Raw genomic sequence first — 12,283 nt, 5'->3', positions numbered from 1 at the left:
CGACTTAGACGTGCAAACCCCTGCGCATTTATTGGGAACGGCGCCTATTCGTACATTCGCACCACCAGATGTGACCGGACTGAATTTCAATCGTCTCGATTGCTGGCAGCAGGTCAACTTCCTTCAGCAGACGTTCTGGTTCTGCTGCCGGGAGGAGTACCTCATCCTTCTTCAGGGATTGCGTTCTCTGGGTAGCTCAAGACTTCTACTGGGATCACCACAAGGACTATCGCAAAACTATGCATGCTACCAAAGAAGAATGGCTCTGCATTTATCAGCTTTTCAAAATTGCCAAGTTGAAAATTGGTATAAGATACACGGCTAAAAAAAAACATTACAAAACTATGGTTAATGTTGTGAGTTGCTGCCGCGACCGCAACTCTACATTTATACCCTATACTTAGTCAGTATGGCTCTTCCCGGCAGACATTGAGCGACAGAAAATCAGCCTGAACGTGTCGTCGGGCGCTGCGTAGCGAGCGAAAATTGATTTATTACTTTTGTTATATATGGTCATTTTCTATCACTGTGCGCTTATCGCATCTTTAAAATTGTGGATGCCAGAGATTTTAGTCTTTTGAAATACACTTGTAACAGTGACATATCACAGAAGACTGGATGCAAAATGTCGTTGCTCTAGCTCTTCTAGTCTCTGGGCAATAGGCACTCATAGGGGCGGACAGACGGCTTTTGATGCTGATGAAAGATATATGTACTTTATCTGGTCGGAAACGCTTCCTTCTGGACGTTACATACATCCACTTTCACCACAAATCTAATACACCCCTAAACTCATTTTGAATATCGGGTATAAATACCATATTCACTTCTATCCATTACGCATCTGATTTTGCGATTTCCAAATTTCGCTGGAATTTCGCCCTGGCAAGGTCTGGATTTAAATATATTGGACGTTGATATTTAATAACGGCTCCATCAAGTGGCGAAATAAAATTTAAAATGTCAAGTTTTTGTGCAAGAAGAGAGTGGTTTACAGAGTTGAATGCTGTACTGAGATCGGTGTAAGTAACATCCGTCTGTAAGTTTCCTTGTAAGCCTTTAATGATGTAAGAGGTGAACTGTAATAAAATTATGATATTTTATCGCCACCTTATAAACCCATGCTGAGAACTGGTGGTTTGGAGAAATTGCACAAAGAGATCGTCAATTTCCTGATATTATTTGCCGACGTATTAAGAAATGATAGCGAGGATGGGTGTGTGGTCTATGATTAATGTTTACGAGGAGTAAAACTATTTAAGGTTCTGGGAAATACGTATCCTGTATCTTGGTAGGTAATTCCTAAAGTTTTTATAGTTAAGAACGGAGAAATTTGTCCGAGGTTTTACACAGCGAGATAGAGAATAACGAAATCCAACTTCTTGAAATCTAACAAACGGGCAGGCTCGTTTTGTTTTTGTTGTTTAATTTTCTCATGGATTCTGGAAAAACAGAAACAGCTGACATGGTTGCTTCGAAAATATACAGCGTGATACAAATGCCTTTATTTTTTCAATTGGTTGTTTTAAAGCAAAGCGACGGCAGAAAGTGACCGATTTAGGAAGCTTAAGACATCTTAGATACAACACCTGTATATTTAACACGTCTGACTAGCTGTGAGAATAGCATGAAAATTAAATTGCTAATGGTCAAACAATTTATTTGTTGCATTAACATTTTGAATTAAATGTGGCGGGAAATAGCTGTCCTTACACAGATGTACTATTACGCGCATTTTACGAGCAAAGTCTGTGCTGCCAAAGATCCGATAACCAAATCAGGCTGCATCCGCTGTTCTCCCAAAAGCTAAAAGAGCTTTTGGCCTCACTAATTATTGCCGAAAAAATTTACGGTTGGTTAAGAAAAGATTATTTATAAAGAAGTCACGAGCTATATTGGGCTGGTAATGGTGCCAGGTTTAATCTTAATGCATCAATAAGTCATTAATTTGTTCCCTTTGTAATTCAGATACGTTTAGTTTTATCATTTCATTCTAGCTAGACAAAATATTCAAAAACTGTATCAAACACAGTGTAAAAGATGGGGAACTCTACATTTATACCCGATACATAGTCAGTATGGCTACATTAAACGACAAAGAGTGCGTGCGAGAGAGACAAAAAATCAGTCAGAACGTGTCGGCGGGCGCTGCGTAGCTACTGCAAATTGATTTGTTCCTTTTTTCTGTAATAATAATCCAATCTGATTCGGATTCGGCAAGATTCGGCAATCTGGTAGATATGGCCATTCTGTATGATTGTGCGTTTTTAACTTTCTCCTATCTTCAAAATCGTGGTTGCCACAGATTTCCGTCCTTTGTGTTGGCGGAACGGGGTGGGGCGATATTTTGAAATACAATTGTACTTCTGTGAAGTATTTTCAATTGGCAAGTTGAAGGCACAAAAAACTATCATATAATCTTTATCTGCTAGCGAGGAAAAACAGTTTTTATAGCGAACAGGTACAGCTCTTATAAGATTTCCGAAGACGGCGGAATATACGAGCATGTAGTGAAGATAGCAAAGGCGTGAAGAATCAGTTTTACAAACAGGAATTCCAGTCCTTGTTGACCCTGGACTCGGAAAATTTTACGACGTGAAGTTTAAGTCCACTGAAATCAGAACCGCTCCAGAACGTTGAGTCGAACGGTAGTTTCTAAAGGGCTCGGTAAACGCAAGCTGCTGAGCTTACTGCGTAAATCCCTAGAGTTCTGATAAGTTACTGCAAGAGAAGAAGGTAGTTTTTTGTATCGGTGGAAGTAGAACGGGAAGATGAGGATGGAACTTTGGGCTGATTGTGATTGGGGAGAGTTAAGGGGTCCTATTCTTCAGCTTAGTCTTATAATCTTTCACAACCAAATAAGCTGGACAAAATTTTGCCAGAGCAAAAGGTTTTGAATTGAGTTCGACGCATATCTTAAGGAAAGCTATTTCTTTGGAATAACATAAATAAATTTAAACGGCTTAAATTAAACGGCTGTTATATTGCTTTGCATCATTTAACGTGAGGTGTGGGGCAAGCCGTGAGATAAAAACATTGTCGCTTTGGTGGTACCCCCAACTGTGGTTTTGGCAATAACCTTTATTAATGGATAGATTGTTTGATGATGTCATGTTTAAGTAGGGAGCTAATTAAAATATTTTTGTAGTAAAACAAAAACTGTTCAGGCAAATTAACAGAAAATGCGGAGCCCAAAACAAGAACATGTCTAGTCACTACGAAGGGAGCATTTTAAGCGATTAGTAGACTGCTATTCTACAGGTGCCAAAGAGCGTAATGCTCGGCGAGCATGTACAAACAAATATTACAAAGAAGCGCAGCACTGAACTGTGCAAAGCTCTGCAGCAATAAGTGTCGCGCAGTTATGCGCTTAATCACAGGACATTGTCTAAAATTTTGGGGTGCACCCTACAATAATTTATGCCGAAGCTTCAGAGATGAGTTACTTTTCTGCTCCTGCCATGCTATCAGTGAAAGACGGCTACGACTGTTAGGCACATTTTTCATTAATGACAATGCAGAAATATCTTCAATACGTTCAAGAAGAGTCGTAAACTTTATAAGAATATCCGGATGGACAAGAATAAATTTCACGCGCCAGCGAAACAAATCCACCGGCCGACTCATCCCAAGTGTGTCAGGTTACCCAATAACCTGGCATCCATCTCCTAACCTAACCAAATCTTTTAATTAATACCAAATTCGACTATATATTCAGACAAGTGCTTAAGCCGTACATTAAAAATAAACCTCGTGCAAACTCTAGCTGAAAGCCGAGCTGATAATTTGAAAGCTCTGAAAAAACAAACGTACAGCACCGGTGCAAGTGATTAGCTTTGATTGATCGATCAAACATGTATCTTCTTATCAACAAGCTGAAAGCGGATTTCAATATTTTCTTCCTATGGCAACCATATGATATAGTGGTCCAAACATATTACACAATATAGAACATTTTTGGTTATTATCTTAAAAAATAAAGAATTTTTTTTAGAACAACTGGTTTACTTTGACACAGATGTCCAATCCAGCCAGTCCGACAAATAATTTTCGTAGTCATAATATAAAAATGTGTGTAACAATTAGTTTGGATAGCTGTTAACCGCAAATAATAGTTTAATAGATATAGACGGACACATATCTAGGTACCAGATTATCTTTCAAACCAGCTGACAGCCTGCGTACCCAACCAAACTCATTATGGCTTACAAAAGCTCAGATCTAAATTTTGAAAGCCTCTTCAGTACATTTCAGCTAGGAGCGTGGGAGAGCCCTAATTGCTTCTTTGCAGTATAGACTAATGTATGTGTGCATATATGTATGTATGTATATGCCATCTGCAAGCCGATCAAAGGTGCATAAGACGTGTTCCTCGAAGTGTTATAAGTACATTTAGTTTAAGCATTATATATATTTTATTTATATAAAAATTGTATATACATTAAGAATTAATAGAATTATTGTTTAATTGATATGTATACATACATATGTATATAAATACAACTTACATAGACGAAATATTTTGAATACAAAACGATATTTCATTTTGCATCAAATGCTATTCAGGTGTTGAACGATTAGGCACCAGCAGGAAAGGTATATACACGCCAACATACAAGTGCATGTATATACCTATACCTATATATATATATATATGTACATATTTTAAAAAGGTCATTAGCTAAACATTGAAAAAGCTACTAGTTTATAATATAGTGAACACGGTTTGATCTGCAGAAAGTAATGAAATTATTCGGATGCTTGCAGTCATTTCAAACATTCAGGGGAATACAAAAAACGTACACAATTATGTACATAAGTATGCAAATTAATTAGTGCATTTGCAGATGGCGAGCGAATTATGCACACTATGCATTTAAAGGCATTTTATACAAGAAGGACAGGCATCTTTTCGCTGGAGCTGGTAATGTATACAGAAAACGTTATATACATATGTACCTATACATATGTACATATATGAATTAATGCACCAGTGTGGGAATAAGTAGGAATAGTCAAAATTTTACCGAATGTTGGCATTATCATACAATTGGACGCTGGCAGTGCTTTTTTTAGGATAATGTGCTTATATATACATACATACAGATTTGTATCTGCATTCATATACACGTACAAATATGTTTGGAAGGTTTGTACACACTATACAATCAGTAGGTGTCGTGTTTGTTTAAAGTTTACATGTATAATTTTGTAGTGTCGTGTTTCAGTTAGATGAGCAGCAGCATTAAACTTGGTCTTTTTGGGTGTTGCTGGCATGTATGTGGCATTGCCTAATTTATGGGTATGGGTGGGGTGTGATCGCCACATGTAGGAAAACCTGGAGGCACGGGTGGCAGATCAGCGTTAGTGCCGACCTGCAAAATTAAATTCATACCAATAACGATGTGGAATAGAAAATGACAGTGAAAAAGCCAAAAGCCTGAAGAAAAGAACGCTTCATTAGTTTTTTTTGCATAGCATTGTTTACCATAAACAAAAAACTTACCGGGATTGTCGGCCCTAAAACGGAGCACGACATAGCCATTGTTTGGCACCGCAATCGTATCCTTAGTCGGTGGCAAATTATACTGTCTGTGTAAAAGTCCCCGTCTGTCTAAGTCTAACGCGTGCTTTAAGTTAATTTTCTTTACTGACGAATCGGGCGATCGGCCAATACCAATAACACTGAACCCGTATCCGTGCAAGTGAAATGGATGCGACAAGTTTGGTTGTTGCACTACAAAAAACAAAGTATGACAAACAAAATCTTAAGGCATTTATTAGGGCTACTTACCTTCGTCCACCAAAACAACTTCCACAATAGCATTAAGCGGTATATCGATCTTATGAGTGCACATGCAGTTCGGACCACAGTCGGCTGGTCGATTATCGCCGTTGCAGAATTGTTCTGGGTTAATATCATTATACTGCGATGTGAGTGGCGCTGGTGCAGATAGGTAGGAGATTTCGTCGATAAGCGAAATCACATGATCTCCCGTGGGTGCCACTGTAATTTGTTTAATTAGATCGTTCAATTTAGCTCTTGTATTGCTTACCCAAAAATCTATTATATGTGTTTGGCTGGAAAAGATCCTCTGCACGGTATACAAAGAATCGGAACGGTAGGAAAATCTTCACGTCTGGCTTCTCTGCCAAAATGCCACGATCTATTTCAAGGGCGTTTTTCAGTTGACTTACGCATATGGCGTCGTTCCGTTGACGGTTGCATTGAGCATCCAAGGGATTCATTACCTTTTTTGTCGTATTTGTCGTTCGTAAAGTGTTACAATTATTTGTGTTGTTTTTTTATTTACAGGTGCAATAAGAAACAGTTTAAGTCGATTTGAAAGTGTCGGTATTTTACACGGTTGAGATTTTGAAAAAAAGAATATAGAAAGATATTACTTATTACATTATATTTTAAGTGCGATCTATTTTTAATTTCCTTTCTACAGTAGTTGTCTCTCATTTGTATTGGCCAAAGATAGGGAAATATATATGCATACATGATTTAAACGTTGCAAAATACTTATTTACATAATAATTTTCGTAACCCAGTGTATTTAATTGATTTTTTTTTTAAATATAATAATAATTACTGTGTAAATGTATCAGATTATTTAGTCAGTGCCCGTCTTTATATTTAAAACTCAACAAGATATTCTATACACAATTCTATACACCCCCATAACCCCAATATTGATAAAAAATTACCGAAATATCCAACTTTAGCAAAATTAAAACATGTTATGGGTACTTACCACGCCCTGAGGTATTCCTACATCGTATGTTGGGGGCGCCGACGCAGGCTGATATGGACCACGGGCGTATCGCAAAATGGCAAGCTGTTGAGCGCGACGGATACCGCACTCACCCAGGCCACGTAATTGTATCCAATATGCACCTACGGGCTGATCCGCAGTGATAACGAAATCGTATCGCTCGCCTTAAATTACAAGTTAATGCAGAGAAAAGTTATTGTTGCTATCAGTTGTTTTTGAGAATATATAGTAAAATATTCTATACTATAGGAACTCGATGATGATTTAATGTTGATGCTGATTATGTCTGAGCTATCTAGTATTTCTGCTTACCTGCAAAATGGAATGCTGCTCGAAACGGTCAGAAAAGTGAAAGGCAATTTGTACATACATCTAATGCATGCATGTATATAGTTTATACATATAGTTACATAGTTACATAGTTAAATATATGTACATACAAACACACACGACTAATCAGATAGATAGTTAAGACTTCAACGAGTATATATTGACTAATTTAAATACCCCAAGGACACCAGGACATTGACTGATTACACTACTCAACACTGCATTTCCGCTGTGAACCAAACCAACTTTTCCTGATAGATTTGGGGGCTTAATAACATTTAATAATATTTTTTTTTAACATTTTTGAAAAAATATATCACCAAAAATTTTAAATTTGAAAGTTATATATTTTCTAGACTATAAGCTTAAGCTACAAAGTGTTTGGGTAAGATCTATAGCTGAATTTGTCAAATGTCTGTTTTATTCACTGTTGTGCATGTATTAGTGGTCAAACATATTTACTGAATTTTTTTTTTCTTTTTCTAATAAATCTAAGATTTACAATATCTAAATTAAATTTTAATATTAGCTACTATTCGTTCAAAAAATTAATATGTTTTAGTGCGTCTATTCTAGAGACAAAGAAAAAAGTACCTTATTTAACACAGCTTTAAGAAACTGTTTAAAAAACATTATTTTGCGAAATTTCTCTTTTTTTTCAAAACACTCTTGAAGAATCATTAAATAACCAAGAATTTTGTTTATCAACTTTTTTTCAATTCTTTAAAAATAAAAAGTTATAAATCAAATTTTAATGCAAGAATGGGTGCGTCTAACCTATTGACGAGCAGTGTACTTAAGTTATGTGGAAAAAGAAGCACTACCTCTAACAAAAAACAGTAAAAATATACCAGACTTTAAAATTCTTTAAAAAATTAAACCGAAAACAAAGAAAAATATTATGAAACATTTTGAAGGCCCCAAATCTACCAAAAAAAATTACGATCGGTTCACAGCGGAATATAATTTTGAATTATTTTTCATTCATTTTGGCTATTTTGCTGGTAAAAGATCGATTCTTTTTACCCTTTACTCTTTTTGAGTATCGTAGTAGTAAATTAGTGGTGATCCATAGCCGAGTCGATATAGCCGTCTGTCTGTCATGTCTGTCCACCCGTCTGTCCGTTCGTCCGTCTTGTTTGAGGCCTTGTTTTCAGAGACTATAGAAGTTAGAGCAACCAAATTTTGTATCCAGACTCCTGCAATATAACATTGTCACAAATGTATTTCCAAACTTTTCCATGTCCCTTTCCGCCTCCTCAAATAACGAAAATCTATGGCATCCACAATTTTGATGATACAAAAAAACCAAAAACGAAGAATATCATCAGAGACCACATCTATCAGATTGCCGAATCTAGATCAGAATACTAATTCTCTCTGTTTCTTTCTCACAAATTCTTCGTCTTGCAGTGTCCGCCTTTTGGTAGAGTCGCGGCCTTAGCTGTATTCTACGAATTCTATCTTCGATTGAATTGAATCCTTTGAGATTTTTTTTTCCTAACATATGTCAACTAGCATATATGAAACATTTTTTTTTAATATACAACTTAACGTACCTGAGAAAGAAATGATTGTGTTGACGTCAACAGGATGAACAGGTTCACCATCAGTCGCAATCACAGTCATGCCATGACCCTCGATCGTCACTTGAGCCGGACAGACGGAGGCAAACGCATTTATCATACGGAAACGGTAACGACGACCTGGTGTAATAGTAAATATTTCCAGCGGTGTATTGGTCATGAAACCAGTGTTGGGGTCGCGGAACTGACCCTTGCCATTAATCAGCATTGATTCAGGATCTTGGCCTGTGTTGACGGCCAGACGTCCAGGATAGCGTTCTGCCGCATCCTCATGCAACCAGTCGCTGATAAGCATAATGTGAGTGGTCAAATCGAAATCATATAGATGCGAGTTTGGGTCTCTAGAGGGCGGCTGACGTACGACAACGCTTCCGTAAAGTCCATCCAGTTTCTGAAGGCCTGTGTGGGCGTGCCAAAAGTGTGTGCCAGCATTTCCTGTCCACTGGTAACGGAAAGTATTACCTTGCTGAATTGGGCACTGAGTGACGAATGGGACGCCATCATAGTACTGCGAACCACGTTGCCATATACCGTGCCAATGGATGGTGACTTCCATTCCCTCCATATGGTTCTCCACGTCAATGACAACCTTATCGTTCTCGCACACCTGAATGCTGGGTCCAGGTATCATGCGATTCGCTGTAAGTATTCCACGCTCAACGCCATCAGCTAAGACACATTGGCAATGACTCCAAACAGTGTTCGTTGCGTTTGGCGTGCATACCTGGCAAGCGCTGTATGAAAGAATAAGAAACGAGAAAATAAACAGTTTATAGAAAATGTAGTGGTCTAATTGATATTTTGACTGTAAAGTACCCTATAGCAATATATTTTTTGTCTACTAAATATAGAAACTACTAACAAATGTTCACTTTTCACTTGCAGATGCTATTATGGTTTTGACGAGATAGATGCTTCAGCACAAATACGCTATAGGGATTCTCGTATGGCAGCTTTATGGGTATATTGTTCTACATATACACTTCGACATAGACCGACATAGACATAGACATACATATATGTATGTATCTAATAGCTGGCATACTTGAAAGAACGATATTCCGAAGAATCATTATTGCAAGGGCATCAAATAGCTTCTTAATAAAGAAAATTTGTATATGCGTTACTTATTCGTGTATTAGATTTAGATTCGTTTATATGTATATAACAGCCAAAAGAAACCGTTTCCGACCCCATACAGTATACGTATATTTATTTTTTATGAGCATCAACACCTGTGTCGACATAGACATTTCCGGATGTCGATCCAACCCTCCCTCCCTCTTGTTCATCGCCTATATCTCATATTACATATGTATATGAGTATGAGTAACCAAATTCTATGTCCAGACTTTTGGGATACGAGTATCAACCTGAACCGGCGCAGAAAAGGCAGACTTTCCAATCCAAATTTAATAATTACCGGATAATATGCATATCATATAACTGTTACCATAAGCTACCATAAACCGACCAGTCTGCAAGAGTAGAACACATTTTCTATCCCAGAATCTATCATTCCTTCCGTGGGTGTGATTAGAAATCAAGAACTAACTATTTTATGGTCAGTACTTACGCGCCCAGCACGGTGTAGTATTCCAAAGTAAAGTGATAGTAGCATATTCTAGGCGGTTCGCCTTCGCGACAAGCACGAGCACATTCGTCCGGCGCAGAAAGAGCTGGATTGCGTCGCAGTTCAGCAGTCGCACTTGTAGAAAAATCTAAGTGACGGAATGGAGACTTTGGATTGGGCTCAACTACGGTTCCGGTGATCTTGTTGACTGGATAACGTGCGGAGTTCGGCAGGCTTCCGCGGGAGTTTAGATAGCCACTACCAGCGGTCAAGGATGGGTTACCGCTGGTAGCCCCTGCCACAGGCACTCCTGGCCCCAAACTATTACTATTCAGAGGTACAGGGCGTGGATGCCCGGCACTCAAAGAGGGGTGGGTCTGTACGAGGCCATGTGTTGCCGAATAGAAGGGCGATTCGAAGGGGGTCGAGCTGCTGGGTGTGGCCACGTGCTGCTGCCAATAAGAGCCGGAGGGCGTGAGGTCCGATTGACTGTCTGAAAAAAATCAACGAAAAAAAAATTAAATTGAAATAAATTTATATACATATAACTGCATATCTTAGTAAAACGGATAAACAGATCTTTTTTGTGGGGCACATCATAAAATTCGTGTTCCATTAGGTGAAAATAGGCCACCAATTTCAGTACCCGTTTAGCTTGTGAAATCTAGGAGTTCAATCTGCTCAAAGATTACGTAACTCTGAGGTTATTTGTACCCAGTGGCATGTCTTATACTTGCTCTGTTCGCAGAAAAAATTACGATTGGCGACGCTGTGAGCTGCGGCAAGGGCCTGGATATTTTTTTATACCCGGTTTTCAGACAGTATGTATGTGATTTCAATATATTTTATACGTATTTATATATAAGCGCCGATAGCTCTCTCTCTATCTCCCATTGAAAATAAACATTATTTAGGGGATTTCACAGAAGCCTACACACAAAATTTTGTGAGTCTAGCTCTAGCTGTTATTGTCTCTGAGACCGACAAGGCTATATCGAACGGCAATTTATGCTGATAAAAAAAAAATATATGTTATGACGTCGGAAACGCTTCCTTCTGTGTGTTGCTCTAATTGCTTTCCTCCACAAAAAGAATATATACATCACTAAACTTTTCGAGCACCGGTTATAAAAAGGTGTTGCTTTTAATGTGTTGTAGTTGTATATACTCATGAGTATATTTGTGTCTTGTATTGTGACTTCAAACTTAATAATACATTTTTCTTTACTTTACAGTTGTCATATTTAAATCATTAATTAACCCTTTGACTACCTCTTCCAATTGTGTGCAAGGTGTCTTGAGATCATTGACTGCTTACGGTTAATTTTTCTTCGAAGCATAAGAATTAAAATATCTTAAAAAATTTAAAATTACTTAATTCAAAATATTAACATATTGTTATACATATGTACATATATCAAAGTGTGAGATAATTTAACATATTTGTTTAAATGGTAACATTTGCTTTTCATTGTATTCGAGTAGAAAGTAGTGGCATTCGCGCTCAGGAATTTCGAGCGTATTTTCAATGTCGGATAAGGCAGGTGAACAGTTTCAATGGAGCAACGGCCATGTACTTTCAAGTCTATTGTTGTCTGTCTTGATTTAAATTTAAATGCATGCATTTCATATACTCGTACTCTGGTGTGTATGCTCCCTATACTCACTAAAAAGCAAAGGCCGAACCTTAAATTATAAACTACAAATCTTTTGAAAGCCTCAGAGTGAAAGTTTATCGGTAATTCATTTATTTTTCAGAAATGACTTTGGCTCTAAATTATATATATTATGTATATTATGTATTATGTATTTAGAAATAGACCATGAATGATTTACAGCTTCTAAATGGAGTTAATGCGAAACGAATTTCATCTATAAGGTGTATGCAAAGAGCTTGAATGTTGGGACTGTCCGGTTCGAATAAAGTAAGTTTTAACTGAAATTTGTGGCTATTCGTTTGGGTTATAGCCACCAAGGTCAGCTTACATTGGCCGCGCCTTGTAGACTTTTGT

At 37.6% G+C, this 12,283-nt stretch overlaps 1 protein-coding gene across 6 annotated transcripts in view; it reads right to left on the bottom strand.

The window, feature by feature from the left end:
* Nucleotides 1-12,283, bottom strand: part of stw (laccase) — a 104,646-nt gene that overhangs the window by 11,466 nt on the left and 80,897 nt on the right. For 5 of the 6 annotated variants that reach the window (XM_033379229.1, XM_033379226.1, XM_033379228.1 and 2 more), the window contains exons 2-4: nt 10,275-10,764; nt 8,672-9,432; nt 6,762-6,946 (exon numbers count right to left, since the gene is read on the bottom strand). In XM_033379229.1, the coding sequence (XP_033235120.1) occupies nt 6,762-6,946; nt 8,672-9,432; nt 10,275-10,764 (1,436 nt within the window). Of the gene's footprint in view, nt 1-4,960; nt 5,441-5,506; nt 5,738-5,794; nt 6,008-6,056; nt 6,253-6,761; nt 6,947-8,671; nt 9,433-10,274; nt 10,765-12,283 lie in introns of those variants that run through there. The other variant, XM_033379227.1, reaches the window with a different exon arrangement.

The sequence above is a fragment of the Drosophila pseudoobscura genome, chromosome 3, assembly GCF_009870125.1.
Source record: "Drosophila pseudoobscura strain MV-25-SWS-2005 chromosome 3, UCI_Dpse_MV25, whole genome shotgun sequence".
NCBI classification, from domain to species: domain Eukaryota; kingdom Metazoa; phylum Arthropoda; class Insecta; order Diptera; family Drosophilidae; genus Drosophila; species Drosophila pseudoobscura.
The sequence above is the reverse complement of the archived record's forward strand: the minus strand, read 5'-3'. Positions and strand labels throughout refer to the sequence as shown.